This window comes from Ceratotherium simum, chromosome 19, assembly GCF_057802395.1.
Source record: "Ceratotherium simum simum isolate JZ-2026a chromosome 19, ASM5780239v1, whole genome shotgun sequence".
NCBI classification, from domain to species: Eukaryota; Metazoa; Chordata; class Mammalia; order Perissodactyla; family Rhinocerotidae; genus Ceratotherium; species Ceratotherium simum.
The window spans coordinates 893,323-919,987 of record NC_141918.1 but is presented as its reverse complement, the minus strand read 5'-3'; the positions used below and the strand labels follow the sequence as shown (position 1 = coordinate 919,987).

At 41.7% G+C, this 26,665-nt stretch overlaps 1 protein-coding gene across 2 annotated transcripts in view; it reads right to left on the bottom strand.

Moving 5' to 3' along the window:
* LOC147914483 (uncharacterized) overlaps positions 1-26,265 on the bottom strand; it is a 118,644-nt gene extending 92,379 nt beyond the window's left edge. For both annotated transcript variants that reach the window (XM_087443735.1, XM_087443734.1), the window contains exons 1-2: positions 26,178-26,265; positions 9,565-9,604 (exon numbers count right to left, since the gene is read on the bottom strand). In XM_087443735.1, the coding sequence (XP_087299861.1) occupies positions 9,565-9,604; positions 26,178-26,248 (111 nt within the window). In that variant the 5' untranslated portion in view covers positions 26,249-26,265. The remainder of the gene's footprint in view (positions 1-9,564; positions 9,605-26,177) is intronic.
* Between the last annotated feature and the right edge of the window lie 400 nt (positions 26,266-26,665).

Sequence of the window (26,665 nt, the reverse complement as noted above, 5' to 3'; positions counted from 1 at the left end):
CTTGGAGCACAACTGTACAAATGTACCCAGAATTGATCCTTTATAAACTCTAGCTTACTTTAGAGTTATTAAAAAATATATATTTATAGATTATAGTTCAGAATGACAAAACTGGGAAAGACTCTTCCTTACTGAATTCTAAATGGCACCAGAATAGCATACCACAGTTATCATATTACAGCAAACTGCACAAGGAATGTTTCCAACCAAAGACCAATTCTGCCAATGAACCCAAGGAACCATATTAGCTATAAAATTTAGCTCGAGGAAGTCCCCCATTATTTTAAGCACTTTGCATTCTTTGGTTTAAACCACTGACATGGGATTTTTTTCTGAAAATTTGGCAACATAAATCTAAGGCTGTTTTACTGTAAAACTAAAAAATGTCAAGATCTCAGAAATAAACTCTAAATTTCTCAAACGTATCAGAGTAATTGAGATGGGACATAATATTGTTTACCTGAGTAATATCACCACCAAAACCATGAGGACATGGAAATTAGTGCCTACAGAAAAAACCACAGGTTTTCGTTGAAATGTTTTCTAGAGCCAGAGTCTATAAGACAAATATGGCAAACCGCCGGGAGGAAAAGATCTGGCAGAGACTGCTAGCTGTCCAGCAAGAGAGTGAATAAGGTTCTTCCTTCTTCCAGGGTTACAGAGTTGACAGGGCTGTGACAAGGCTGCCAGGCTGAGGGCTGAGCTCCCCGGGCCCCATGCCCTCCATGCGGCTCTGTGATGAGACACACAGCTTCACCACTAGACTGCAGCAAAGCCTACGTGTTTACCTCCCATATCACTGCTTCCGTGGAATTCTCTGGCCCCAGACTTCTATTCTTTCTCCTTCCCTCTGGCTGAGGGACCCTGAAAGTCACTTGTTGATCTTTGCAATGCCACTATTCACCTGGCTTCTAAAATACCTGCATGGAGTAGAACCAGCTGCCAACCTGGAGCACTTACCCCAGAGAAAGTGAGAAAGAAATAAACCATAGTCTCTCTGCCATTGGATTTTGGAATTTCTTTATTCAAGCAACTTGGAAGACCTTAACTTAACACAGAAAAAAGTAGGAAGTGGGAAATGATGGGAAAGAGCAACATGAAAGAACTGGAGGAGATGATTATCTAAAATCTGGGTGTTACCTGAGAAGGTGACTAACAGATACAAGATATAATTCTCAAATCATTTCAATTTGTCTATTCAACAACAAATAATTATTGACTATACAGCCTTTGCCAGGTACTCTGGGGAAATAAAGATGAAAAAGACAAAATCCCACTCTTTGGAAATGTACAGTCTGGGGGTACTCGATAGAGCAGCTCGTGGAGGGGTGCTGACTCGAGAGACACACATGCTTCCTGCTGCCGTCCTTCTCTTCTCTCTGCCCCTCTTCATCCTCGACATGGAATTGCTAATATATTTGATTTGGAGGGAAGGAGAGGGAAAGCATAGATTTCCTAGACATGATGGCGTTAGATTTTTATTTCCCATCTTGATGGAACTTTTAAAAAATATACGTCCTATCACAAATGAGGGTATAACCTCGTTTTTTACAATATAACTGATTTTGTGAATTTTTAAAGGTTGGCTGATATTTCTAATTTTTTTAAGAAAAAGCTATTCTCTTCTGAGAAGTTGCTAACAGTGTATTTGCATTCTTTATAAATATTTTTGTAGATAACAACTTCCAAGGAAGATGTTTGCACCCATGGTACGGTTTCTCTAAGATTCTCTACACTTTGAAAGCAGAAGCCAAGTCTTATATACTTAATATTCATCTTGTACCATGCCTGGCACCCAGCAGGAATTTAAGGAGGTTATTAGAACTACAAGTAAGTAAGGCACATTACGTTCATGTTACAGATAAAGCAATGAGGCCTTGGGGTCCAAGCCCACAAAGACAGTGGCAGATCTGAGAAGACAAACCAAGGGTCTTGGCTCTTAGTGCAGTGTTTTCACAACATTTGCTGGTTGACTAATATGGCATTTTATGAATCAAACTGCTCAATATTAGCTGTCAATTTTATGGTTTAAAAAAAGGGACAAACACTTCTCTTCTCTGATGTTTACCTAATTATTAGCATTGGCTATTTCTAGCCATTTACTATGTTCAAAAAATTCAATTGAACCTAATTTTTTACATTAGGTTACACATAAAATATTACGATTAACCATAATGAAATTGAGTCTCAAAATAAATCCATTTGTTGAGTAGTCTAAAGAATAACCTAATTTGGTCATTGGTGATTTTTGGCAGGATGGAGGGGAAAGATACACCCTGGGGGGAGCAAATCATAATTCTGAGAACATGTCTTCAAACTCTACATGCTTTCCCTTGATTCTAATACAGTCCCATAGAGGGTGCTCTCCATAACCGTTCTCTGGCCCAGCCTCACCTTCCTCATCTTCCCATCTGCAATTAAGAATTACAGCCTTCGTGGGGCCGGCCCGGTGGCGCAAGCGGTTAAGTGCGCACGCTCCGCTGCGGCGGCCCGGGGTTCGCTGGTTCGGATCCCGGGCGCGCACCGACGCACTGCTTGGCAAGCCATACTGTGGCAGCATCCCATATAAAGTGGAGGAAGATGGGCACAGATGTTAGCCCAGGGCCGTCTTCCTCAGCAAAAAAAGAGGAGGATTGGTGGATGTTAGCACAGGGCTGATCTCCTGACAAAAAAAAAAAAAAAAAAAGAATTACAGCCTTCGAGATTTGTAGGGGAAGAGAAAAGCTGAGCTCTATATAGCAAGGGATTGAAAACAAAAGAGTTAAAGACAATTAAGGTCTAAAAATATATTATCAGAGAGATGTGCATTTATTCATCCACTTACCACTATTTAAGAGCTTGTGGAATTTACAACAGGAACTAATATTATCAGATACACCCAAAAGGCTTAAAAGACCTAGTTTTTACCTAATCTAAGAAAATAAGGAAAAATAAAACATATATGAATGAAATAAGAGAGAACAAATATAAAGCATATGCTATATATATACATACATATCATATTTTACATGTGTGTATGCTTGTGTGTATATATATATATATACACACACACATGCATATATATACATGCCTGAGTGTACTCAGAGTAAAGGTGGGTGGGTTAATAAGAAAATGTATTGGTTGAAATGAAAGAAGTTTCAGAGAAAAATAGCATGAGAGACTAAAAGGAACAAACTGTATAGAAAGTGTTTGAGGGATGTCCTTGGCCACATTGGGAAGTACCAAGACATGAAGCTAAAAATGGTTAGATGGTGCTACATGGAAGTAGGAATCAGAGGATCATGAGGGTCAGGCTCAGGACTTTATATATGTCATAACTGATAACAGAAAACTATCCTAAGTTCCTGACCAAGAAAAGCAATGTAATAAAAACAGTTCTCATGGGATATTCTTGGGATTGTGAGTAAGGATCTACAAGGCCTGAACAGAGGTGTTGAGACTCAGTGTAGAGATTCAACAGGGGGCTTGTAGTGCCTGCAGAAGAGTGATGCTGTGGATATGCAAAGAAAGGAGTGACTCCCGAATTATTCTAGAGGAAAACTCGTAAGGATTTGGCACATAATAGGATGCGTGTGCCAAAGGAGAAGAAATAGTCAGAAACAGCTCTGAGGTTATGAGGCTGGAGAATGTATTTTCATTGCTATAGTACTATAAGCAAACAGTTAGAAATTGATTTTTCTCTTGGTTTCTGTATAGAAAATTGAAACATTCACGGTCACAGATAATTTTTCATCATAATTTTCTGCTGTTTTTTATGTAGAATGAAATATAGCCAGAACTTTTTGTTTCAGTCACCTCACCTCATCTTACTACACACACACACACACACACACACACACAATTCCTCAAACATTTTTTGAGGAGTGTTATATATGGTTTTTATATATAACATTTAGCAAGTACCTATGTTGCCCAAGGTTAATTGATCTTTCCATCATCGTCTCCCACTCCTCAACATCCCCAAGCACAGTAAGCTCTAGCCTTTCCAAATGACTTGCCACTTCCTGAATACTTGTTCATGCTTCTGTGCTTAGCATATGATTCTAGATGATGGTCCTTCTGTCAAATACTCATCCTTCTCCTTATTTATCTGAAAAGTGCCAGCTCATTCTTCAAACCAGATCATTGATTCCTCCTCTGTGATGCTTTCCTCCAAGTCCTATCCATCTCTCAACAAGAATTTTTGGCACCACTGAGCTTGATTAAAAAAACATTCAGTATCCAAAGATAAAACGTCATTGTCTCTTAAGGAGCTCACAGTCTAACAGAGTGACAAACATACAAAGAAGCAATTATAATACAATATGAGATGTTCTCTAATAAAGGCAGCATTTGTGCAAGGTAGTGTAGAAAACATAAGGGAAGAATTTTCTAAGTCTCTTTGTGGAAGGCAAGAGAAGTTTCCCATAATAGTTCACACATAATCCTAATTATAATAGTTATCGCATTTTTTGTAATTATTTTTTGTGTCTGTGTGTTATCAGTTCAGGTATTCCGACAAGCAGATGCCAAGATGGAGGACAAGAAATTTTTTGAGGGTAAAGTTTACAGAACACAGGGCAAGAAGGAGCAGGAGTTGACAGGGAAAGATTTTCCACCATGATGCATGGCTGACACCTGTGAATGGAAAAGAAGGAAGTAGGCTTGGGTAGGAAGAGCTTCAGACTGCAGCGCAGCACTGAGAACGTCTTGGCCAGCCAACGTGGAAATCCAGCACAAGGATTCCTTGTGGAGGATGCTTGCTTCAGGCAAAAACGGTCAGGCCTAGTACCTCCACCATTCTCCACCACTGACTGGGAGCTACTTGGGGAGAGCTTGACCTCAGCTCAAGCCTCTGCTTTAGATCCCAGAGGCCCGGGAGTAGTCAGATAACTGCAAGGAGCAGCAGGTTCTCTTCTTGAAGGGGGAGCTGAGAAGTGCACTTTCACGGCTGCTCCAGTCTGACTTGCTAAAATGCTGAATTCTTCCAAGCCAAAGATCAAGTCATAGTCTATTTGTATTTCCAGCATTTAAGATAGTGCCTGAAACTCAGTAAGTGCACAACAAATGCTTGATGAAATGACATTTTTAAATGAAATATGGTGAGTTAGGCATTACGGATGTAAAATGTATAAAAACATATTACTTTGATCATATAAATCTCATGAAAATATAAATGACATTGTTAGATAATAAAACCTGGGTGACACAAGAAAAGGTACAAACAGAAATTGCTACAGGACCGTAAATCTTACACAGAATGGGCCCAATTGCAGTTTTAAAAGCCTGCCAAATTCCAGATTTCCAAAGACATCTGGATGATAGACTTTTGTTTTAGCTCCACAGAAATTAACTTAGGAATGTGTTTGGCCCAAGCTAGGATAGTTTGGAAGGTTGAGGATGATAAATAGCTATTCAGGGTTAAGTTTACTTAGTGCAAGTGTACCGTACTTTTGCAATCATATTGTCTATTGTGCACCTCTGAAATTTATGAGATCTGACATGACCCTTGCTCACTCAAACCTAACATGTGCAACTGTGTGTCCACTGGTAAGTCCCATTTGAGGGTTCCATGAGCTTACACCTCCATCTATCATTAAACAATGTTGTGATATCTCTCTTGTGTACTCTGATTGAACTGACTTCCTTATGTTTAGTTTAGATAATTAAATTTTGTTTGATTTATCCAAGTGGTATCTGCGTATGGCTCCTTTCAACAATCTAAGCCTACTATTAACATTTTCAATATGGTGGTTATGCAGATTGGTGGCAACAGTGGGATTCATGCAAAAACTCTGAAGTCTATCACGGCTACATATCTGAGGAGAAAGTTTTGGAATAATGAAGGGCAAGGGAATGAAACTGTGATGTGTAGATGCTTCACTGACCTTCTATGGTTTGAGATGACTAAGACCTTAACACAAGTGATGCAAGGTAAAATTTTTCAGTAAAGAATGAGTAATATGTCATTAATTCTCAAAGGTCTGGCCAATTGGGTAAAAATTAATTAATAGTAAAAACTTCCAATGGCCCGGTAATTCCTGGACACAGTGACAAGGGACTCATTAAAACTTGGGGAGTGATAGGAAGCTGAGGTAAAAGAACAAAGGTTACAGTCGATATAAAGATTTGTACCACATTAAGAGTCATATGGTGGGGCAGTCAGAAAATGCCTGAAGAAGGAGGTGAATTTGAACCCAGTTCTTAACGAAAAGACAAAAAGAAAAGGGTGGCGAGCCAGCCCTGATGGCCTAGTGGTTAAAGGTCAGTGCACTCCGCTTTGGCAGCCTGGGTTCAATTCCCAGGCACAAAACCACACCACTCATCTATCAGTAGCCAAGCTGTGGTGGCAGCTCACATATGGGAACTAGAAGAATTTACAATCCTACACAACTATGTACTGGGACTTTGGGGCAGTGGGTAGAGGAGGAAGAAAAAGGAGGAAGATTGGCAACAGATGTTAGCTTAGGGTGAATCTTCCCCTGCAAGAAAAAAAAAAAAGAAGGGGGTGGGCATTGCAGGAGGGCATTATGACAAAAAAAAGAGCTGCAGAAATAGAAGAGAGCTTATCACGTTCTCGGTTTGGTAAGGAGGTCTTTGCGAAGAAATGTTGGTAAATTATTTGTTCATGTATTTATATCTTGTCTTCTTCCAAAAAGGATTTGTGGCAGTTTATTGGAATGTTAGATTGGGATCAAATTGTGTAGGACCTTGAATTTTAGGCAATAGGATTTCTTTATTATTCCATGATGAATAAAGAGTGTCAATCAAAATTGTGTTTGATGGGGGCCAGCCGGGTGGTGCAGTGGTTAAGTGCGCGCACTCCACTTCGGCGGCCCGGGGTTCGCAGGTTCGGATACCGGGCGCCCACCGATGCACCACTTGTCAGGCTATGCTGTGGTGGTGTCCCATATAAAGTAGAGGAAGATGGGCACGGCTGTTAGCTCAGGGCCAATCTTCCTCAGCAAAAGAGAGGAGGATTGGCATCAGATGTTAGCTCAAGGCTGATCTTCCTCACAAAAAAAAAAAAAATTGTGTTTGATGAATATATACATATAAAAGCAGATGCCCAAAGATTAATTTCTAAGGAGCACTATTAAGAGGGATGAACATCTTTTCAATCTATATCACAAGTAACACAAAAATGTATTTGTGTGCATCTATAGTACAACTGCTTCCTTTTATGCTATAACATGTGAGAGTTATAAAGAGCTGCATATAAAAGTAAAGGCTAGAAAGAGTGGGTATAAGTGGGCTACAGACCAACAGCATGATGTCAAACACATGAGACCACTTCTCAGGGTACCTAAGTCAGGCAAAGGGACCTCAGGGAAATGTACCAAGGAACAACCAAGAGAACACGCCTTCCTAAACCACCCTATACACAGTGTCTTTATCCAGTAGTGCTCCCCAAATCTTTTGTGCCTTAGAAGCAAGCAATTGGTATGGATGTGTAATCCCATCATTGTTTTTCATAAGTTCAAACTCAGACAGTACATATGAAGAGATCAATTACAAAACCATTGACACATCCAGGCAAGAGTAAATAAGGGGGAAAAAACATTGGAAATAAAAAAAAATACAAGAAATGTCATGAAGAGTTGGCAGGATCTGGGAACTGATTAGATGCAGGAGTTGAGAGAGAAGTCAAAGACCGAAGGTTTGGGATGATGTTGATAACAGAATGGTAGTGTTACTATCAGTAAAAAAAAGAACATTAGTTTCCAGAGTGACATCTATGTGGAAAAGCATAGCAGGCAGATAGAAATAAGGGACCACAGAGAATTTTGGATTTGATTGCCTGGAATCTGCACATTGAGGTGAATCTGGCGCCACCTACCACATATCATCTGCTATCTGAGATGACCTATGGGATTGCCCAAAACCATTTGCAAAGTTATTCTGGATGTTCACTGCTTGTTTTAAACTTGCTCCCATTCAATCCTTTTTTTTGAGCTGACCCTGACTCTTGGCTCTATTCTCCATTTATATTTCTGCTCCTAATCAAAGCACTTAACATTGATTATTTGTGTTCCCAGTTTGACTCTTGACTCTTCCTGAAGGACTTAACTTGAAATAACCTCTAGAAGTTCTTGCTGCTCCAGAGAGCATTCTCTGACCCAAGCTCCCATCCTCATCCATTTTTTGAGCACTCAAACTGTGTCTATCCAAACAACCATGATGAAAGAATTTAGAATGAGCTTGAGATGGCAATGTAGGAGTCATCCAGGAGTTGAAACTGAAGGCATGGAGGAGACCACCGGGCAAGATTGCAGAGTGAGAAAAGAGCTGTATAACTTTAGAAAATATCCACTTTTAGGCATGAGAAGGAGAACATGGAACAAAGAGCGCACAGAAGGAATCATCAAAAGATAGTAAAACAACCAGTATACGGCAGGTTATGGAATCCAAGCGAGGAAAGAATTTCAAGGAGTAGAGAAGGAAGAAGTTGTGGAAAGCACATACACGAGGTTAAGCCGTAAGAAACTGAAGCAAAAATAGATACACTAAACTTGCAAGAATTCTGGGAGTGAAAGCAATGTGAGAATAGGATGATAATTTGTTGGGAAATCAGATTGAAGAGAAGGATTTTTCTTTTCTGTAAATAGAGAGATTAAAGCAAGTCTGCAGTTAATTGATGTGGTCATTGAAAAACGAAAGCTTGAAGATAAAATGAGAGAGAAGGAGTAATTGATGCGACAAGCTCATAAGGTTGGCAAAGGGGAAGAAATCAAAAATAGTCATAGCCATGTGTTAGGAGGAAATAAAACAATGTAGCATCGCTGAGGGTGAAGAAATGGACATTCAAAAATAGGTAAAGGGGTATTAACAGCTTTTAAAACTAGAAAAAGATGAATAAGGAAATCTGAGAAAGGACCATTGATTGCCCTCGAAAGGAGCATTTTCAACTGGTTATTGGGAACAGAAGCAAGATTGCAGAAGGATAAGAAGTGAAAGGAGGAAGTAGAGGCAATAAATGTAGACCACTCTTTTGAGAACTTTTGTGAAGAAAAGGAGAAGAATCGGTAATAATTCAAAAGATGCAGAATTGAAAGATTTATACAGAGTCAGGGGGACTGACTATGTCTGCAGAGGAGAGGAAGACACCAGTGAAGAAGGAGAGAATCAAGGTGCTGAAAAGAGAGGGATAAGTGCTGGAGTAAGGCACGGAGGAACTGGGAAGAAATTGAACCCAGAGCACAGGCTGAAAGATTTGTCTTGGAGGGAGCATAAACAGCTTGCCTCTTAGAAAGAACAAAGAGAAGATTCAGTGAATGAATGTTCTGAGACATTTTGAGAAAGGGAGTAACTTCAAACTTAGTCCAAATTCTCCCACAGTCTTTACGAACGGTTATCATTACAAATCAACTATGTCAAGTATAAATCATGCATAACAATCTTATGTTTCATTTGAATTTTTCATTTAAATGGTTTTGTTTGAATTCTGCTTTGTGTCTGGTGCTTTGTCTCTATGCTCTACTTGCATTGCATTGAGAAAGAATAATATACTTAAACAATTTAAGTTGAGAGGCTAGAATCATAATGATGAAGGAAAAAAATCACAAGATTTAGAGAATTACTCACTGCAGTAAACAGAGCCATAGGGAACAAAGGTGTCTTCTTCCTAACAAAAATAAAAAGAAAGGAATGGTGAGGTTCCAGAATAGAAAGGAGAATATTTATGTTCACTTGTCTAGCATTGCAGACCTGACTCACATTTTCAGAGATACCAGTCAAAATCCTCGGGGCAGGGCCGGCCGCGTCCTTAGCGGTTAAGTGTGCACGCTCCGCTACTGGCAGCCGGGGTTCAGATCCCGGGTGCGCACCGACGCACCGCTTCTCGGGCCATGCTGAGGCCACGTGCCACATACAGCAACTAGAAGGATGTGCAGCTATGACATACAACTATCTACTGGGGCTTTGGGGGAAAAAAAAGGGGGGGAGGGTTGGCAATAGATGTTAGCTCAGAGCCGGTCTTCCTCAGCAAAAAGAGGAGGATTAGCATGGATGTTAGCTCAGGGCTGATCTTCCTCACAAAAATAAATAAATAAATAAATAAATAAATAAAAATCCCTGGGGCAGTGCCAGCTCAGGTAGTGAGAGACCCAAGAGAAGCCTGGGAAGGAGGAAGGCAGCAGGTGTGGTAACCAAGTTTGGTCCACATGGAATCTGCTCTTTTTATAATCAGCTTTTCTTAATCTGCAGAAAGCCAAGAGCTCTGTTTCTCACTCCGCTTGCAGTGACTGTTCCGGGTGTGACTTAGGCTCAGCCAACCAGCTATGTGTGTGGGACTTACATTCAGAATTGAATTAGATGGAGAGGGAGACAGTAGCGCTGGTGCTGATTAGCAGACACTGTGTGACTCTGAAATCAACAGTTCTGGCAGTGGCTTCTGGGTTCCCCCATCAGAGGTAAGATGGTATGTTCCTGAAGTAGAAAAGGAAGAAGCTGCAGAAATCACATGTAAGAGTTATCATGAAGGGAGTATAGACATACTAAACTATCAAGAATTTTGGAAGTGAAAGCAATGTGAGAAATAGGATGAAAACTTGTGGGGGAATCAGGTTCAAGAGAAAGATTTTCTCCAGGGGCTGAGGAGCATGACAGAGTCTGGGCACACTCTGGAGACAGAGACTAGGCACACTTTCCCCGGCAGGCCGGTGCTGCCATGTTGTTCTGGGATTCATTCTTGCAGGCCCAGTGGAAAGCTTACTCCTCCAGCTATCCCAGTGACTTTCGTGAGCACTTAAGTCTCTCTATTATATCCCTTTCTGTGAGTGGTTTCTGTTTCCTGAAACTGGAACCTGAACGATCCAGTAGGTCAGAGGCTAGCAAATCACAGCCATTGGGCCAAAACCCGCCAGCCACCTGTTTTTAATGGCCTAGGAGCTGTGAATGGTTTTCACATTTTTAAATGGTTACATTTTAAATTATTATATAAGTTAGAGTTGCCGGATTTGTTAAATAAAAATACCAGATGCTGGGGGCCGGCCCAGTGGCATAGTGGTTAAGTTCGCGCGCTCTGCTTCGGTGGCCCCGGGTTCACAGATTCGGATCCCGGGAGCAGACAGACGCACCGCTTATCAAGCCGTGCTGTGGCGGCATCCCACATAAAGTAGAGGAACATGGGCACAATGTTAGTCCAGGGACAATCTTCCTCAGCAAAAAGAGGAGGACTGGCAACAGATGTTAGCTCAGGGCTAATCTTCCTCACAAAAAAAAAAAAAAATACTAGATGCCAAGTTAAACTTGAATTTCAGATAAATAACAAATAATTTTTAAGTATAAGTATGCCCCAAATATTGTATAAGACATACTTATACAAAAAAATATTTTATTTGGCAACCCTAATATAAGTACCTACATAATCTCCTTAATTTTTGGCCTGCACATTCTAAAATTTTTAATATATGGCCTTTAAGAGAAAGGCCTTAACGGGGTTTGTGAACCCCTGTAATAAATGACCTCTCTGCACACACATCCCCTCTTGTCCAGGGCTATTGAACCAATTTCATCAGTTCAAGCAACATTTAATGAGCATCAACTATGTGCAGCGCCCTGGGGAGAAGACAGGGAGAGACCGTGCTCTTAGGGCTCACTTGTGAGTAAACTGGAGAACCTTGAAGCAGCCATAAGAGCTAAGAGAGTCTCCTTGGTAAAGGATGCTGATGCTGAAGGGAGTTAGGCCTCAGTAACAAGACTCACTAACAAATCAAGATCCAAAGGAAAGCATACTGGTTTCTGTCCTGAGAGAACTAGAATCAGACGGGATAGTCTCTAGAGCAGAATCATCTCTGATTACATTCTGCCTGGATCTGGAGAGATGGCCCAAGGCTCTTCACATCAGGAGGGCCCAGGAATCACTGCGGATCCACTATAAAGGATGAGACACAACACACGAGCCCCCTGACTGCAAAAAATGGAAAGTAGATCATACGGAGTGCCAGTTACTAAGGTATTAAATTTTTGTCTCTCAGCCCCAAACCCACTCTTCTTTACCCTGCAAACTACATTTCTGCTTTTTCAACTCCTTCCTGGTTAGGATCCTCAAGCAGGAGCTCTAGAAGGGGATCCAAGACTGGAGGAGAAAGACGGGATTTGCTCTTTCCTGTCTGTTTCCCGAGGACTTCCTGTCTAGGGCAGTTCCTTCGAAGCAGAACCTCTTTACCTTGGCAGCAGCAGGGCCTTCCTGAAACAGCATCTGAGTTGAGTTTGCAATTTTTCCACCACTCTCAAAAACAGCCTCAGAGATACCTGCAGCATCCACCATCCAGCCTCCTCAGAGGTTTTGAGTTTCAGCTCTGGGGGGGCCCCTCCTCTAAGTTTCTAAGTTTTGATGATTCTCATCATATTAAGCTCCAATCTCTTAAGAGAACTGGCTGTGAGGGGCTCAGCTGACCGACAGCCCCGGCCTTGGCTTCACTGAGGCTCCACCACCACAACTGAGCTGAGGTCAAACCCCTGCCCATCGCCCCTACGCTGCCCGCACAAGCCCTGGTCCATTCCCGCTACTGCCTGGGCACAGTGCAGTGCCAGTGCCAGCCTGTTCCTGTGGGGTGTGGGACTCCACTAACAGGCAGCTTTGGCTGGGAGCTCCTCACCATCTTGGTGGAAACTTTTTCAGAACTGCCCCATCATCTGAGAGTTTTATGACCTCCCTCCTTTTTTTTAAATTTTATTTATTTATTTTTCCCCCAAAGCCGCAGTAGAGAGTTGTATGTCATAGTTGCACATCCTTCTAGTTGCTGTATATGGGACACGGCCTCAGCATGGCCGGAGAAGCCGTGCGTCAGTGCGCGCCCGGGATCCGAACCTGGGCCGCCAGTAGCGGAGCACGTGCACTTAACCGCTAAGCCACGGGGCCGGTCCTGACCTCCCTCTTTTTTCACAGGTGTCAGACCTGTCTCAAGGTCTGCAGGCTGTCTCTGCCTACTTCTGCTCCCTCCCGATTTATCCCTCACAAGTGTGTCTCCCAATAAATCTCTTGTACATGGAATCTCATCTTGGTGGCTGCCTCTCCAATGAACTAATACAGAGGTAGTTGTAGAAGGCCAGGCAAGGGATGACACCAGCTTGAAGGAGGATGTTGGCAGTGGAGATGGAGAGAAGTGGACAGATGTGACGTGTATTACAGTGAAATAATGCACAGCACCCGCCTGCTGTGTGTTTGGACATGGGGCAAGGTGGAATGTAGGGATTTTAAATTATACCAAATGGCATTGGACTACAGTCTCTAGCGACTTCGGATATAACTGCCTCTTGTATTACAAAACAAAGTTTCGTTTAGGATTCATTGAGGTAAATGCCTCTTTTCAAGATTTAAATCATGATAGATGATGTTCCAAAGGGAAGTTGCATCAGAGAGATGCAGAGGCTGAAAAGCCAGTTACTATGTTACTATTTCTCTCCCTCACCCTCTATCATGTGTTCTCTCTTCCTGAATTATTTTGTGTATCATCCACTTAAACGAATTTATTTCTCACAACTCATTTTACTCTTGCAGCATTCGTCATCAATGGTCTCTTACTGCTTCTTTAGCCACATGGTTTGTAGGACACCACACTCTGGCTTCTCTTCCCACCACACCGGCTACGACTTCTCAGTTTCTATTGCTGGTTGCTTCTTCCTTGCTTGACCTTTAAATATTGGAGTGCCCCTGGGTTCAATCTTCAGCCTGCCCCTCTATTTACACTAATTCCTCTTACCTCCTAGATTATTTTAGCTAGTCCTGTAGCTTCGAATACAGAATACCGGTAATATGCTCATGACTCTCAAATTCACATATCAACGCCTGACTCCCTGACTTCCTCCTGAGCTCCAGGTTTGCTATCCAACTGCCAACTCAACATCTCCATTTGAATCTCTAATGGGCATTTCCAATTTAACACACCCAGCATGAACTACTGACTTCTCACTAACACTTCCCCAGCTCCCTCTGCAATCCTCCTCCTCCCCCAGCCTTCCCCATCTCATAAAGAACTCCTCCCATCCACCCAGTGGCTTCCTTTCTTCCATAACTGCTCCCCTTCCTTCTCTCTGGACCTCCTAACATCAAGTCCGGACACGTCCTGACAGCCTTGACCTCCGCTGGCACTTCCTACCCCTTTACTAGCTTCCTTTTTCTTCATAGAACCTTTCACCATATGAGCATGTGTGCATGGATGTGTAGTTTTGCTTACTTGTGACAAAACAAAAACATGAATGTAAGTTTGTCTCTTTGCTCATAGTTATTTCTCCAGTGCCTAGAACTGTACCTGGCTCATAGTAGGCATCATAAATACTTGTCATATTAATGAATGCCTAGGGGAATGAATAAATGAATCAAGAAATCAAGAGCTCACTGCTGCTTTTGATGTTCTCTGGTTTCATCTCTTTAGGACTCACATTCTAAAAAGCATCTCTTGCTTGCAAGTAGAAGTACTCACTAATAGAGGTCCCAGTCACTGAAGCTCTTAATACAACAACAGTAATTATTTTTACTAACCTTTTAAACTCTTCTGTATTGTTTTATATCTTCACAGGTATTATCTGCAGAGCGAGAGAGTGAATAGACGCATCTTACTTTTCAGGATGCCCACTTACCAAAGGTGCTGTCTCCCAGCCGGCAATCAGCTGGTTTCCAACAAAACTCAAATCCAGATTAAAAAAAAAAAAAACATGTTGGACATTTTCTTTCCCCTTGCATTGCTCTTAGTTTTCTCTTAAGAGCAATCATCTCCCCATTTTCTTGTAATGGATTATTTGATGATTTCTGATCAATGTCCTACAACCTTGAACTTTGCCAATGTTATCATTTGTTACCTGACAGATCACACCAGCCCTCTTCCCTTAGTTCCACTCCAGAAACCTATAAATTGTATCCTTTGAAACACTTCTTCTTGCCAGTACATTTGGTCTACACTAGTACACATTTGATTTTTACAAGCTAAACTACTTTTTCTGGCCCCACTAGCTGCCTGAGCAGACGAGCCTAGTAGCTATGCCATGAACTGACGTTCCAGGGACATTGTAAGGGAAGGAAGTCCGACAGCAACATAGAGAAGGGTCAGTACATTTTTCTGGCAAATGATTTTCCTGAAAGCATTTGGTCAAAAAGCCAGTCTTTGCATTCCAAGCTTATGGGAGTTTCTGGGGGAAATAGTCCGACTTTATCACTGGGCTGTCAGAAGGTCCTACAACTTAAGGAAGAAGGAAACAGACCTATAACCAAGAAAAGTGCTTTTCAAGAAAAATTTGTAGCTCCATCTTTGAAATGGAGAGCATTCTTTACTCAACAGAAAACAGTTGACATGTTTAGCTTCTGCTGAAAATGATGGGTGCTAGTTGGAATTCGGTAATTAAGAAACTATTAATTAAGATGTTAGCTCAGGGCCGGTCTTCCTCAGCAAAAAGAGGAGGATTGGCATGGATGTTAGCTCAGGGCTGATCTTCCTCACCAAAAAGAAAAAAAAAAGAAAGAAACTATTAATTAGCAAGGTCTAGTGTTCTAACTACTTGTTTTAAATACAACTTGCTAAATGAAGAGATAAAAATGTGTCTTTTATGAGAATAGTTTCTCCTGTGTATCTCATGCTTCCTACAAAATATTAATTTCCCAAATGTAAATGTATTCAGATATTATAACGATCAAATAAACTTCAAAGTAACTTGATTCTTCAACAGAAAAATATTAAACTTTTTTTTAAAAAAACTATATATTTTGTGCATTACTTTAATTTCAGTTACATATTTGCCACAGAATACAAAAACTTAGGCTGTGTCATTACAGAGTATAAGATTTTATTTTGGATAGCTGAGGTTATTTACTCTAATGTTTGATTTTGTGACAAAATTGTGTTTTATAACCCTGCTCACTATCACTAGTTACTGGTCTTTACTTTGGCTTTCCGTCTGTGTGTTACATTTTCTTTATAACGGCTACCTTACTAAGCTTGGCATCTATAATTCCTTCATTCACTCATTCAGCCATCCCTTATTGAGCTTCTTCTATATGCCAGGAGCTATACTGGGTATTGGAAATATACCATCAATACTAATCAATGCCCTTAGGATATTCAGAGTCCAGTTGTCATTTTATGTTGGAATGTCAAGATTTGAGCATCTTTCGGGAAAATTTTTCATAAACACATATACCTTGTTATATTATTTGTTGCCCTGATTATTTCCCCCACCAGATTGGGAGCTCTTGAGGGCAGAAACCATATAATAGTCCTCCTCATTCCTCATAATCTGTCACAGTGCCAGGTATATAGTAAGTGCCCAGTAAATACAGATTACTTCTTCTCATCCTGGACTTGGTCAATTCTAAATGTCTCAAGAATATCAGATAAAAGACAAAAGTAAAAATCAATTGTCCTCTCCCTAATGGCATCTAGAAAGGGTCAAAGGGTCTTGGGCCAAATTAGAATTTATCACGATCATCCTGAAATAAACTAAAATGTGAAGGGGGGCTGGAGCTTGACTTGGCCTGAATCTTACAATAGTCCTGAGAGTTACCTGATTGCTCATAAAACCAGGTTTAAGACATATGCTCATAGATGTTATGAGTTTTCTAGAACTAGACTGCTGTCTATTATATCTCTGATGAACAAAGATTTGATCAGAAGCCCAAATCCCCAAGCCTTTGACCAACCATTTACAACAGCACAAGGTCCCCCAGTGAGAGGGACATCATTCATTCATGCAGTCATCTGCAGTCATCAGATATTTACTGAGCACTTACCATGTGCTAGAGAATGGATTGAATGCTTCCTTAGATATTAGGCACTGTGCTCAGTACTTTGTACAATTCCAGTAGAAACTCCTACCCTGCTAAATAGGTTGGCCTATTAGGCCTCCAGAGCACCAATTTCCCTTTCAGCACACAAGCAGGCAAGAAACCTGTCCATATTCAAACGCTGGTCTTGTAACTCTAGTTCTTCTCCACTTATGCTAGAGGACTAAGCCAATAGAGACCATCTGTAAGCCAAAGAGCTGAGCCAGTGTAAGTGACCAATTCCATTTCCCATTGGTCTCATCCTGATGCTGATTAGGACTTCCAGGAGTTGGGTTATCCCCTAACCGGGAGATGCTGTAAAGTCTGGTATTTACTCACCAGCATGATTGGAGGAAAAAGAAGGAAAGTACGCACCTCATCAGGAAGTTTCTTTGGAAAGCTTTTGTTGATAATCCTTTATTCTTCCCACCAAAAGCACCATGGTAGCTCACTGAGAACTCCATTCTAACTACTTTTGGGGTACTAGAATAAGAAAGGAAAGAAAGCTTTGAACTTATCCACACCAAACACTCACACTCTATAGATGCCAGAGAGTAGGGCCAACACCATTGTGCTCAGAGTCTTTCCTCCAGCCAAGGCCTGAGGCTGAGCTACCCTAGGCGGGAAGAAATGAAGCCCTCTGTCCTTTCCACTACCCACCCTGTCATTTCATTTCACTGTCACCACAGAGAAAGCTAGGCCGTTTACTGCCATCACCATCTCTCTCTCTAATTAGGTTTCCCATCAAGGAAATGGCAATTAGACTACATATATAATGTGTCCTAATTTTCAAAAATGTACTAATAATATATTTGCTACTCTCTCACAAACATACTTTGGTGTTAGAAAAGACTACTGCCTGATTCTTTTATGTGCTTACCCTTTCTCCATCGTTTGCCCCCTAGCCACAAGGCCACCAGTCCTATAATGTTTTCAAGTCAATGCTTCTTGCATTTCTTAAAATGAAAACCCCTTCATCTAGTGCTGTGGTTAACAGTAAATGGCCGTATGTCTAGCCTCCCTATTTGAAGAAAAAATGCACTAGGATCATGAGGTTTGGCATTCAGCCATCAAACAGAATAATTCTCTTTGGAAAACCAGCATTGTTTTTTTGTTTTTTGGGTTTTTTTCCTTCTTCTCCTTCTTTCTCCTTAAACCATTTTATATCTCCACTATTTGGACATAAGATGTACAAATTTTATTTAACCACTTCTTGTCTGTTTTGTAGTTCATGGTAGTTGCTCCCAAAAGGATAAAAACTGTCATTTGTGTCTCTTATCCATCACTTGGCATATTACAGGGACTTCATGAATACTCTGTCATGAAGATTTTTTGAAACTTTGCTATTGAAAATCTAATTTGTATATATTTACCAAAGTAATTTAGAAATCCCAAATCTTGACAGATTATTCAAGTATTCAAAGTTCATATAAAGCTTCAGAATATGTATTCTAGTATCTTCTATGAAAGTGCTTCCTGGAAATCTGTTTTCTTTAAATAACTCCTGCCACAAAAGCCTGAAGTCTTTTTTTCCAGCTTCTACAGAAAAGTTTCCTCTTTCTTCAAGCAAGTAGGTCTGACACGTCCTCAGTACCCATAACCTTCCTTAACCTGTGTTCTTTGGAAACACACAACCACTTATGACTGGATTTAATCCTAACAAAACTGAAATCTTAATATAAAAACTCAGAGTAGTTACACAGGGGAAGACTTCATGTAAGATGCTTGAAGTAAATTGTCATACTTTTTCTCCTCAAAAGATACACATTCCCTCTTTCATAGTACTTTTTGAAACTGTTTTGAAAACTGCAATGAATATTTCACAAAAATGTAAGGTTATCGTGCTTTTTCATCCAAAAATGTTAATATTCATATTTTTAATTGGAGTTCAAAATTTAGTAGTGCAAAGCCACTGATTCAACAAATATGACATGGCCCAACTTGTTTACATTGTTACAGACCACACTTCACAATCATTGTGGCAATAAATTAACTGTTGAAAAATAATCAAAGCCAATATGTCTATTAATAGCACACAGAATATAAAGCTAACTTGAAAAGCTGGTTAATCACTTAGAACTAAGTGTCAGGTAGATATAGAATCTCAGGAAGAACTTTTGTCACCTCCACACACTTGCACAAAATCACTGTCCTTCTCTCTTTTTTTGGTTTTTATCCTTCCTCTCGGGAATGACATCTAATTCAGTAGTTTCCAGACTTAGGTATTTGACCAATGAGAAAAATTATATTTTGTTGAGAGAAAATTGCAGTGGTTCTTCTGTGCTTCTACATGTGACATGTACTGCCTCATCTTCTAGACTCTTTCCAAGAATGCACAGATAGCAAATTGTCTTGCAGGACAGAGATGGCATCTCTCTCCTGACCAAAGGGCAGGCATGCTCATTGTCCACTACAAAAGATTCAAGCTCCCTAAACTCAGAGTTCCTCCCCTCTCATGCGGCTCCCTGCCTGTGCTGGTGACATCAGGCCCTCTTCGTATGGCCCACAGGACTCAGAGAACTGATGAAATATGCAGATGCCCACGCTGCTTGTGTGCCACAAAAAGCAAAGTCCTTTGTCTCTGACTGAGGAGTCCCTAGTCCCCCAGCATCCATGACACAGTAGCACACTAACTTAGTAGCTTGCCAGTATAGTAAAATCTTAGACCCTTCACGGTTCTTGACAGTTTTTAAAAATACTGATCAAAATAATTGCCAACTCTTTATTTCCCTAAAACTTAATTTAAAAAATAAAAATTTCTACCATTTACAATCACCATCCTTGTATGAAAGAAAGTAGAAAAGCTATAAGCTCATAATAAAGGACAGAGCAAGTAAAACTTGGCCAAGGACCGGTAACGCCCCAGGCCAAAAACTCCCATAAGTTTGGGAAACACATGCTGCATAGTGTTGCCTCCATTTCAGTTCTGCATGGCCTTAAGGGCTAGTGCTTCTGCAAGTTCAGAAGGTTGTTAACAGAAATCTGTTAGCTTCCCCACAGTCCAACTGTGCAGCTCTCACGTGACCCCTTCACGCTGATGAAGGGTAGTTTCCTGTGACAGTAAGGATGAAGACATGAGGACTGCCCAGAGATCAGAAAAGACGCTGGCTTCCCAACCATAAGCTGCAGTAGTATCTGAGCCGAAAAGTGAAGAGAAAAAGCTGTGGGGACGGGGCCTCCCGCCGTCTGCTCTGTCTGCCCCAGTGACAGAAGCAGGCGGCCACGCTGGGAGCTGCGAGGTCAGGTGGCAAAACCCCCTGCCTTCCGCCAAGTCGAACATTTGGTTACAACGGAACAGCATCTGGAAATACTGTCTTTCTTCTACTGGCTGGGATTCCCTGTGGACAGTCACTTCAATACATACTGAAAAGCCAAAGCTTAAATCTACATCAACATTAAGGAAAAAAGAAAAAAAAAGAAAACTTGGCAGAATTTTTTTCCTAAATTAAGAATTCTGTATTCTAAATCCCTAAAAGGAAGTTTGGAACTTGTCTCAGTTACTCCATCTCTCCACACAAACTGGACTCGACTGTCCCTTGGAAACAATGAAAGAACTCCCCAAATCAAACGAGTGTTCTGCAAACTGTGGCCACTGAGGTGAGAAGTGAGGCAAAGCTTCCTGGTGGCAGTTCAGCTCCTCCTTCATTCCCTCCTGTCTCTGCTCATAGCATCTATAAAATTCAACTGTAAGGGATTTTAGTCAATAAAAATGAAAAATAGTAGGGAAAATATCTAATTATGATCATGACTACCAACAACTGACTTGAAAAATCTTTTCTAAGCAGCTAACAAGATTTCAGATTCTTCACGCGTTATAACATCCATTACTTCTAATTCCTCTCAACACATCCCACTTCTTGTATCATTTAAGAATTCTGAGCCCCATATAAGCAGTATTTCCACAGCTCTAAGGTTCCACTTTGTAGACAGCAAATACTCTTTTGGGGGATAAAGTCTTGCTGCAAAAGTATTCCTTTCCAACAACTTGGCTCAGTAACTCTTTCAACTGTAATTGTAGCTCATGCTCCTGTGTTTAAAAGTCCCTAAGAGGGTAGAAAAAGGACAGAATCTTTAACTTTTCCGATGTAAAGAATAAACAAGCTCTGCATTCTAAAAATCTTGGCTGGTTAACTTAAAGGTAACTTCCTCCTTAAAAATCTTTCTTAAGATAAAGAGTACAAAAGAAAAAACATGAAAACTTCCTTGGGGAAGACTTTCTCTTCAGGGTTCCAAACATCTCCAACATGGCTTCATCCAGAATACCCTGGGGACCTGTACTTCTTCAATCTTGCCTTTCCCTCCATCACTGCCCCCACCTCTCTACTCATGAATTCCAAGACTGTTCTCTCACCACAGGGCCTCGGCACCTGCTGTCCCCTCTGAATAACACCTCACTGTGGAGGTCTTCTTCTAGAAGTCCTCCCTGATGCCTGGGTTGGGTTACTCCAGAGCACCTTATAGTTCTTCTATCTCACCCTATCATAATATGTGTGTTGTGTGCTGTAATTGCTGGTTTTCCTTCCTTAATTTCCTTCTAGACAAAGCTCAATGAAGTCAGGGATTTTCCAGGAATGAATACAGTGTGTGACACCCTGTCATTTGAAGCAATGATTGAGTGAATTTTTCAAATCTTGTTTTTACATTTTGAGTCAAATAAAATAAACTTGCTTATACTTAGTTGAATATAGTTCTATTCAGGCTTTGAGGAGATACAAAATAATCAAGTCATATAGTAACCTTGTTGTACCTCAATGAAGAAATACTAAGTAGCTCAGAAAGTCATTATTAATCAAAGTGGTAAGTGAGGCAGACTCTGATTCGATATAGCACATGCTTTTCTCAGTTGAGCACAGTATAGGAAGAGCAGAAGGGAACATCCCAGTACAGAGTATTCCTTCTGTTCTGCAAAAATATTTATACTAAAGGGAAGAGGGATTTAATTCATGTGTAAACACGACAGTTTTAAATATTTCCATAAAACATCATTAATCACAGACTCTTCTTTCCAAAATATAAAAAGAATTTATTCATCTGCACTAAAGCAATATATGCAATGTATTCATCATTTTCTTATTCAAAAAGCGATTTACTCCTCAAAGAAAAGCATGTACTTAACTAGGTATATGTATAAATTTGTTTAAAAGTAAAATTATATTTTAGAAAAAGCTTAGTCAATTTTAACCTAAAATTATAAAGTGCTTAGAAGCCATAAATTATGTTTAAATAATATTTTTCATTATTCTAAAGTGCTGACAGAATTATTACTTTTGATAACAGCAACACTCATCATTTACTGTATATTTTGTGGTTGTAGAAGACATCAATCCAGTTACCTTCATTCGGGCTGCTATGACAAACTACCACAGACGGAGTGGCTTCTCAAGTGTGGAAATGCATTTCTCCCGTTTCGGGAGACTGGCAGTCCGAGGGCAGGACGCCAGTGTGGTGGGCTCTGGTTGAGAGCCCTTCTCCAGGCTGCAGATGCCGGTTTCCTTGGGACCGCAGAGCACAGCAAGCTCTCCCTTGACTCTTCCAAGGGCACCAAACCCATCCGTGAGGGCTGTGCCCTCGGACCTCATCTCATCCTACCTGCTTCCTAAAGGCTGCACCTCCTAATCCCGTCACACTGGGGGCTAGAGTTTCAACACACGAATTCTAGGTCACACTACTGAGTCCATAACAACAATTATTGAGCCAAGACACATACCTGAAACCATGAATAACAATTGAAGGTGGTGGTTGTTAAAACAATTAGTTCCATAGGGTTCACTCAAATGAGTAATTAAAAAGGAAGATGAAATCTGAGAAGGCTTCACAGAGGAGTTGGTCCTTCTTTAGGATCAGGTGAGATTCGGGAAAGCGGGAAGAGAAGGTCCTTCCGGGCAGGGGCAGCAGGGAGAGGCGAGCGGGCGCCGTCTGGCGTTCAGGGCGCGCCCGGCAGCAGGAGGAGACCCGAAACGCAGCGGGGAGCCCGACGCCGTCACAGCGGCCGCCAGACGCTCCTCGGAAGACGAAGAGATACACACGTGTCTTCGGTGTTGTAAGAGTAATTTGCCTGTGGTTTACAAATAGATTGGAGATGGGAAAGACCTGGGGAAGAAAGTAGTTTTTCCCGAGCACAACGGAAATGAACAAGGAGAGAGCGAATGCAAGAAACATCCCGAAGGACGGCTGGACGGGCCTGCATCACTGACGCCGGAGGAGAGGGAGTGGGGAATGCCCCTCACCTTGATTTCTACAGCACCGTCGACCGACGCTTTCATTTCCACCCTTGCCACGCTGACGCCACAGGGGTCTTTAGTTACAAAAGAAAATGCCCTCCTGAAATGCCTTCCTGGGCTCCCCATTACCCTCGTGACAAGGCATAGACTCCTGGCTTGACCCTGAGTGACCTGGTTCGAGCCTCTCCCTGCAGCCTCGTCTCCAGCCGCCCTCGCTGCCCTCCGGCGCATCCAGGGCTCCTCACACGCGGCTTCCCCTGCCTGGAATTTTTGTAACTCCTTCTCGCACTCTTGACCCAGCTCCATCTCTCTCGCGCACGGAAACACACCCCACTTCACCTGGCTAACTCCCGCTAATTCTTGGTTTCTCCATTTGAATGTCACTTCCTTGTATGAACCTTTTCTCTTTACTAAACTAGATAAGGTTGCCTGGTTGTGTGATTCCAAGACACTGAATTTCCGAGAAGCACCCATCACATTCACAATCACTTGTGCGATATCTACCTCTCCACTAGACTGTAAGCTCCATGAGGGCAGAAATTGTCTGACACGTTTAGGGTTATATCCACAGTGCCCAATCCAGAGCCTTGAAATACAATTTGCATATCAAAGATGTTTATTATATAAACTAATGAGACCTTGAAGTATTGAGTGTTAGTGTTTGGAGTCGTGTTCCCGCCACAACACTTCGCCCAAAATTTAGATCTTGGCAGAGGAAGCCACCATTCAAAACAATATAGATAACTACCAGCAGGTCTGCACTGGCTTCCACCAGTAGATAATTGTCTTCTTCATTCAGCCTCACCTACCCAGGATTTGACTGCTGTTTATTTGTAACACATATGAGTATTCTCCACCTATTATCACCTAAAGCCAAAGAAAATAACATTTGGCAAATATAGCCTCTTTTTTATCTCCCCTAATTACCTATATATCAAATTATTTTAGACATTAAGAGATATAAAGTTGTAAAAATAAAGCATTCTGTATCTTTAGTATGCCAAAGTTGTGTTCCTAAGTCACATTTTTTTCTTCCTATCCTGATAGGAGCCAGCCCTGTTGGTCTAGTGGTTAAGATTCAGTGCTCTCACCACCACAGCCTGGGTTTGTGTCCTGGTCAAGGAACCACACCACCCATCTGTTGGTTGTCATACTGTGGCAGCTGTGTGTTGCTGGGATGCTGGAAGCTCTGCCACCGGTATTTTAAATACCAGCAGGGTCACCCACGGTGAACAGGTTTCAGCGGAACTTCCAGACTAATACAGACTAGGAAAAAGGACCTGGTCACCCACTTCCAAAAAAATTGGCCATGAAAACCCTGTGAATAGCAGCAGAGCGCAAAAACACCAGGCAGGGTTCTGCTCTGCTGTCCACAAGGTCACTAGGAGTCACAATCCACTCCACGGCAGTAACAACAAAAATCCTAAGAGGACTTTTCTCATCTGCTCTAGTTCAACTTTAGATACATTCAAAAAACCAAAAGAATAATTCAGCTTCTAAATGGAACCTGAAGTATCCTCCCTCCTAATGTGGCAAAATGCCCAATTTTTTATTTCCATTATCATCTAATTCCCTCTTTTCTGCGGGGCATTGCCAGCTGGGGTGCACTGGCAAAGGAAACCAAAAATGCTCTTTTTCTTTCCATTTATTAAACAAGGTTCCAAAAATGCTGGGAAAATATTGACTAGAGTGGAAACTTCTGGAAGACAAACCCATTTCTCCACCACACTTTGTGCATAGTAGGAATTCAGTGACTTTTTTAACTTGCAAAAATCTTAAGTTACCAATCTCAGAAAGCAATTCTCTGGCTTAATAGCACACTGACGTGTCTTGAACCCACCTAATTAATAAATAACTTGTAAGACTTTAACTCTTAAAAACAAACAAACGACAGCAACAAAATCCCAGAGATTATCAAAAGGCAATTAAAGGAATGAAACGGAAAACTTGAAGAGAAAGGCTAAAGGAAATGAAATTTTTCCACCAAACTCTCTAAGACTTAACTTGGAGAAGAGAATCTTGCTTACCATGTTGCCAGCATCATCATATAGTGAGTCTTGATTACATATCTGTCCTGTTCTGGTCCTTCTACATGAATGGCTTGAGTTTTTCCTCCCTTGTGACCACCATATCTGCTACTATAAGCCAGGTGCTTATAGCAGAAATGCTATAAGCTATTTCTTTTCTCAGAGAAATGAGAATAAACTAAAACCTTTAGGTTACAGGGGAAGTGTCTACAAGTAAGGATTATATAATACTAACAAAAATTGTTAAAAGTACAGTCAAGTTTCCTTTATCTGAGGTAGTCAAGCAACGGAGACCTCTGGCTGATCAGGTGTCCAGTTAAACCTTACACAGTAACAAGATACCACAAATGTCCCAAGAATCAGAAAATAATATAATATGCTGTAACAAAAATTATATCTAATATAATCTAATCTGTGCTTTATCCAAGCTCTTTCAGGATCTTTCCTGGCCCTATGACCAGCATTCAGAATGTCGTTAGTCATTGCCCTTTACAGGTCAGAAGTCTAAGAGGAGAAGTGGCTAACTGCACCCCACCCACAAGTCATCGGGAGTGTTTGCTATTGTTGAATAAGTCCCTGATCTTAATGGCAACTTATTTATTTATTTGTCTCTTTCTTTTGTTCTTTGAAGATGACAGTTTAATGCCAATCCTGACTCCATAGTTAGTCACGAATTCAAGAAATACGGAGAGGTCAAGATGGCGGTGTAGGCAGACTCTGAACTCACCTCCTCCCGTGGACACAGCCAATTTACAACTACTCGTGGAAAAATTACCCCTGAGACAGAACTGAAAACTGCATAAGAGGAACTCCTGCAACAACGGACAATCCTAACTGAGGTAGAGGAGGCAGAGACTCCCTTCTGGAGAGGAAAAACACCACCTCCATAAGCCGCCAGCATCACGGCCACCCGGGAGCTGCCCACAGGTACGCAGCCTCCCTGGAGGCGTGGGGCCCTGAGCCGGGAGCGCCCCAGCTGTGGGCATTTTGTGGACCCAGCACAATCGAGACCAGCGGCATAATATCTGACTGTGCCTGCTACTAAAACATTGGGGAGTACCCCCAGAAAACCCGGTTCACAAAGAAACTAAAACCAGCTCTTAAAGGGCCCACGCGCAAACTCACTCATCTCAGAAAGCATCCTAAAATCACCAGAAAGAAAGGTGCACAGTGCTGTGGTGAAAAGAGACTCACCTAATAGGCCCTGAGTGCATCTCGGTGAGCGGTGAGACCTCTCCAGGGACTGGGACATTGGCGGCGGCCATTGTAGTGGCCTGGTGTGGGCGTGCTGACATAGACGGCATTGGAGTTCTCCCTGCGGCCTGCTAGCCCAGGGTCTGCCCCACCCACAGGAGCACAGATTTAATACAGCTCAGCCAGAGCAGGCAGCCCAACCTAGGGACTGGCCCCACCCAACAACAAGCCCTCAGGCAACTTGTGGGCCTGCGTAGATTAGTGACTGGATTTTCTGCAGCCTGGCAACTGAGCTGACTTTAGCGGGGCAGGGTGTGCACAAGGAGCGGGTGGAGAGTGTGGAGCAGTGGCGGAGTGTGTGGGGCTCCCGCCGTGGAGAGACTGGGTGCGCTTGGGGAGGTCAGGGCATGCACACGAGGCAGGACTGTGTTGACTGTGTGTGTGGACCTGTGGGCAACAGGGCTGCAGAAGACTTGTGCTTCTCAAAG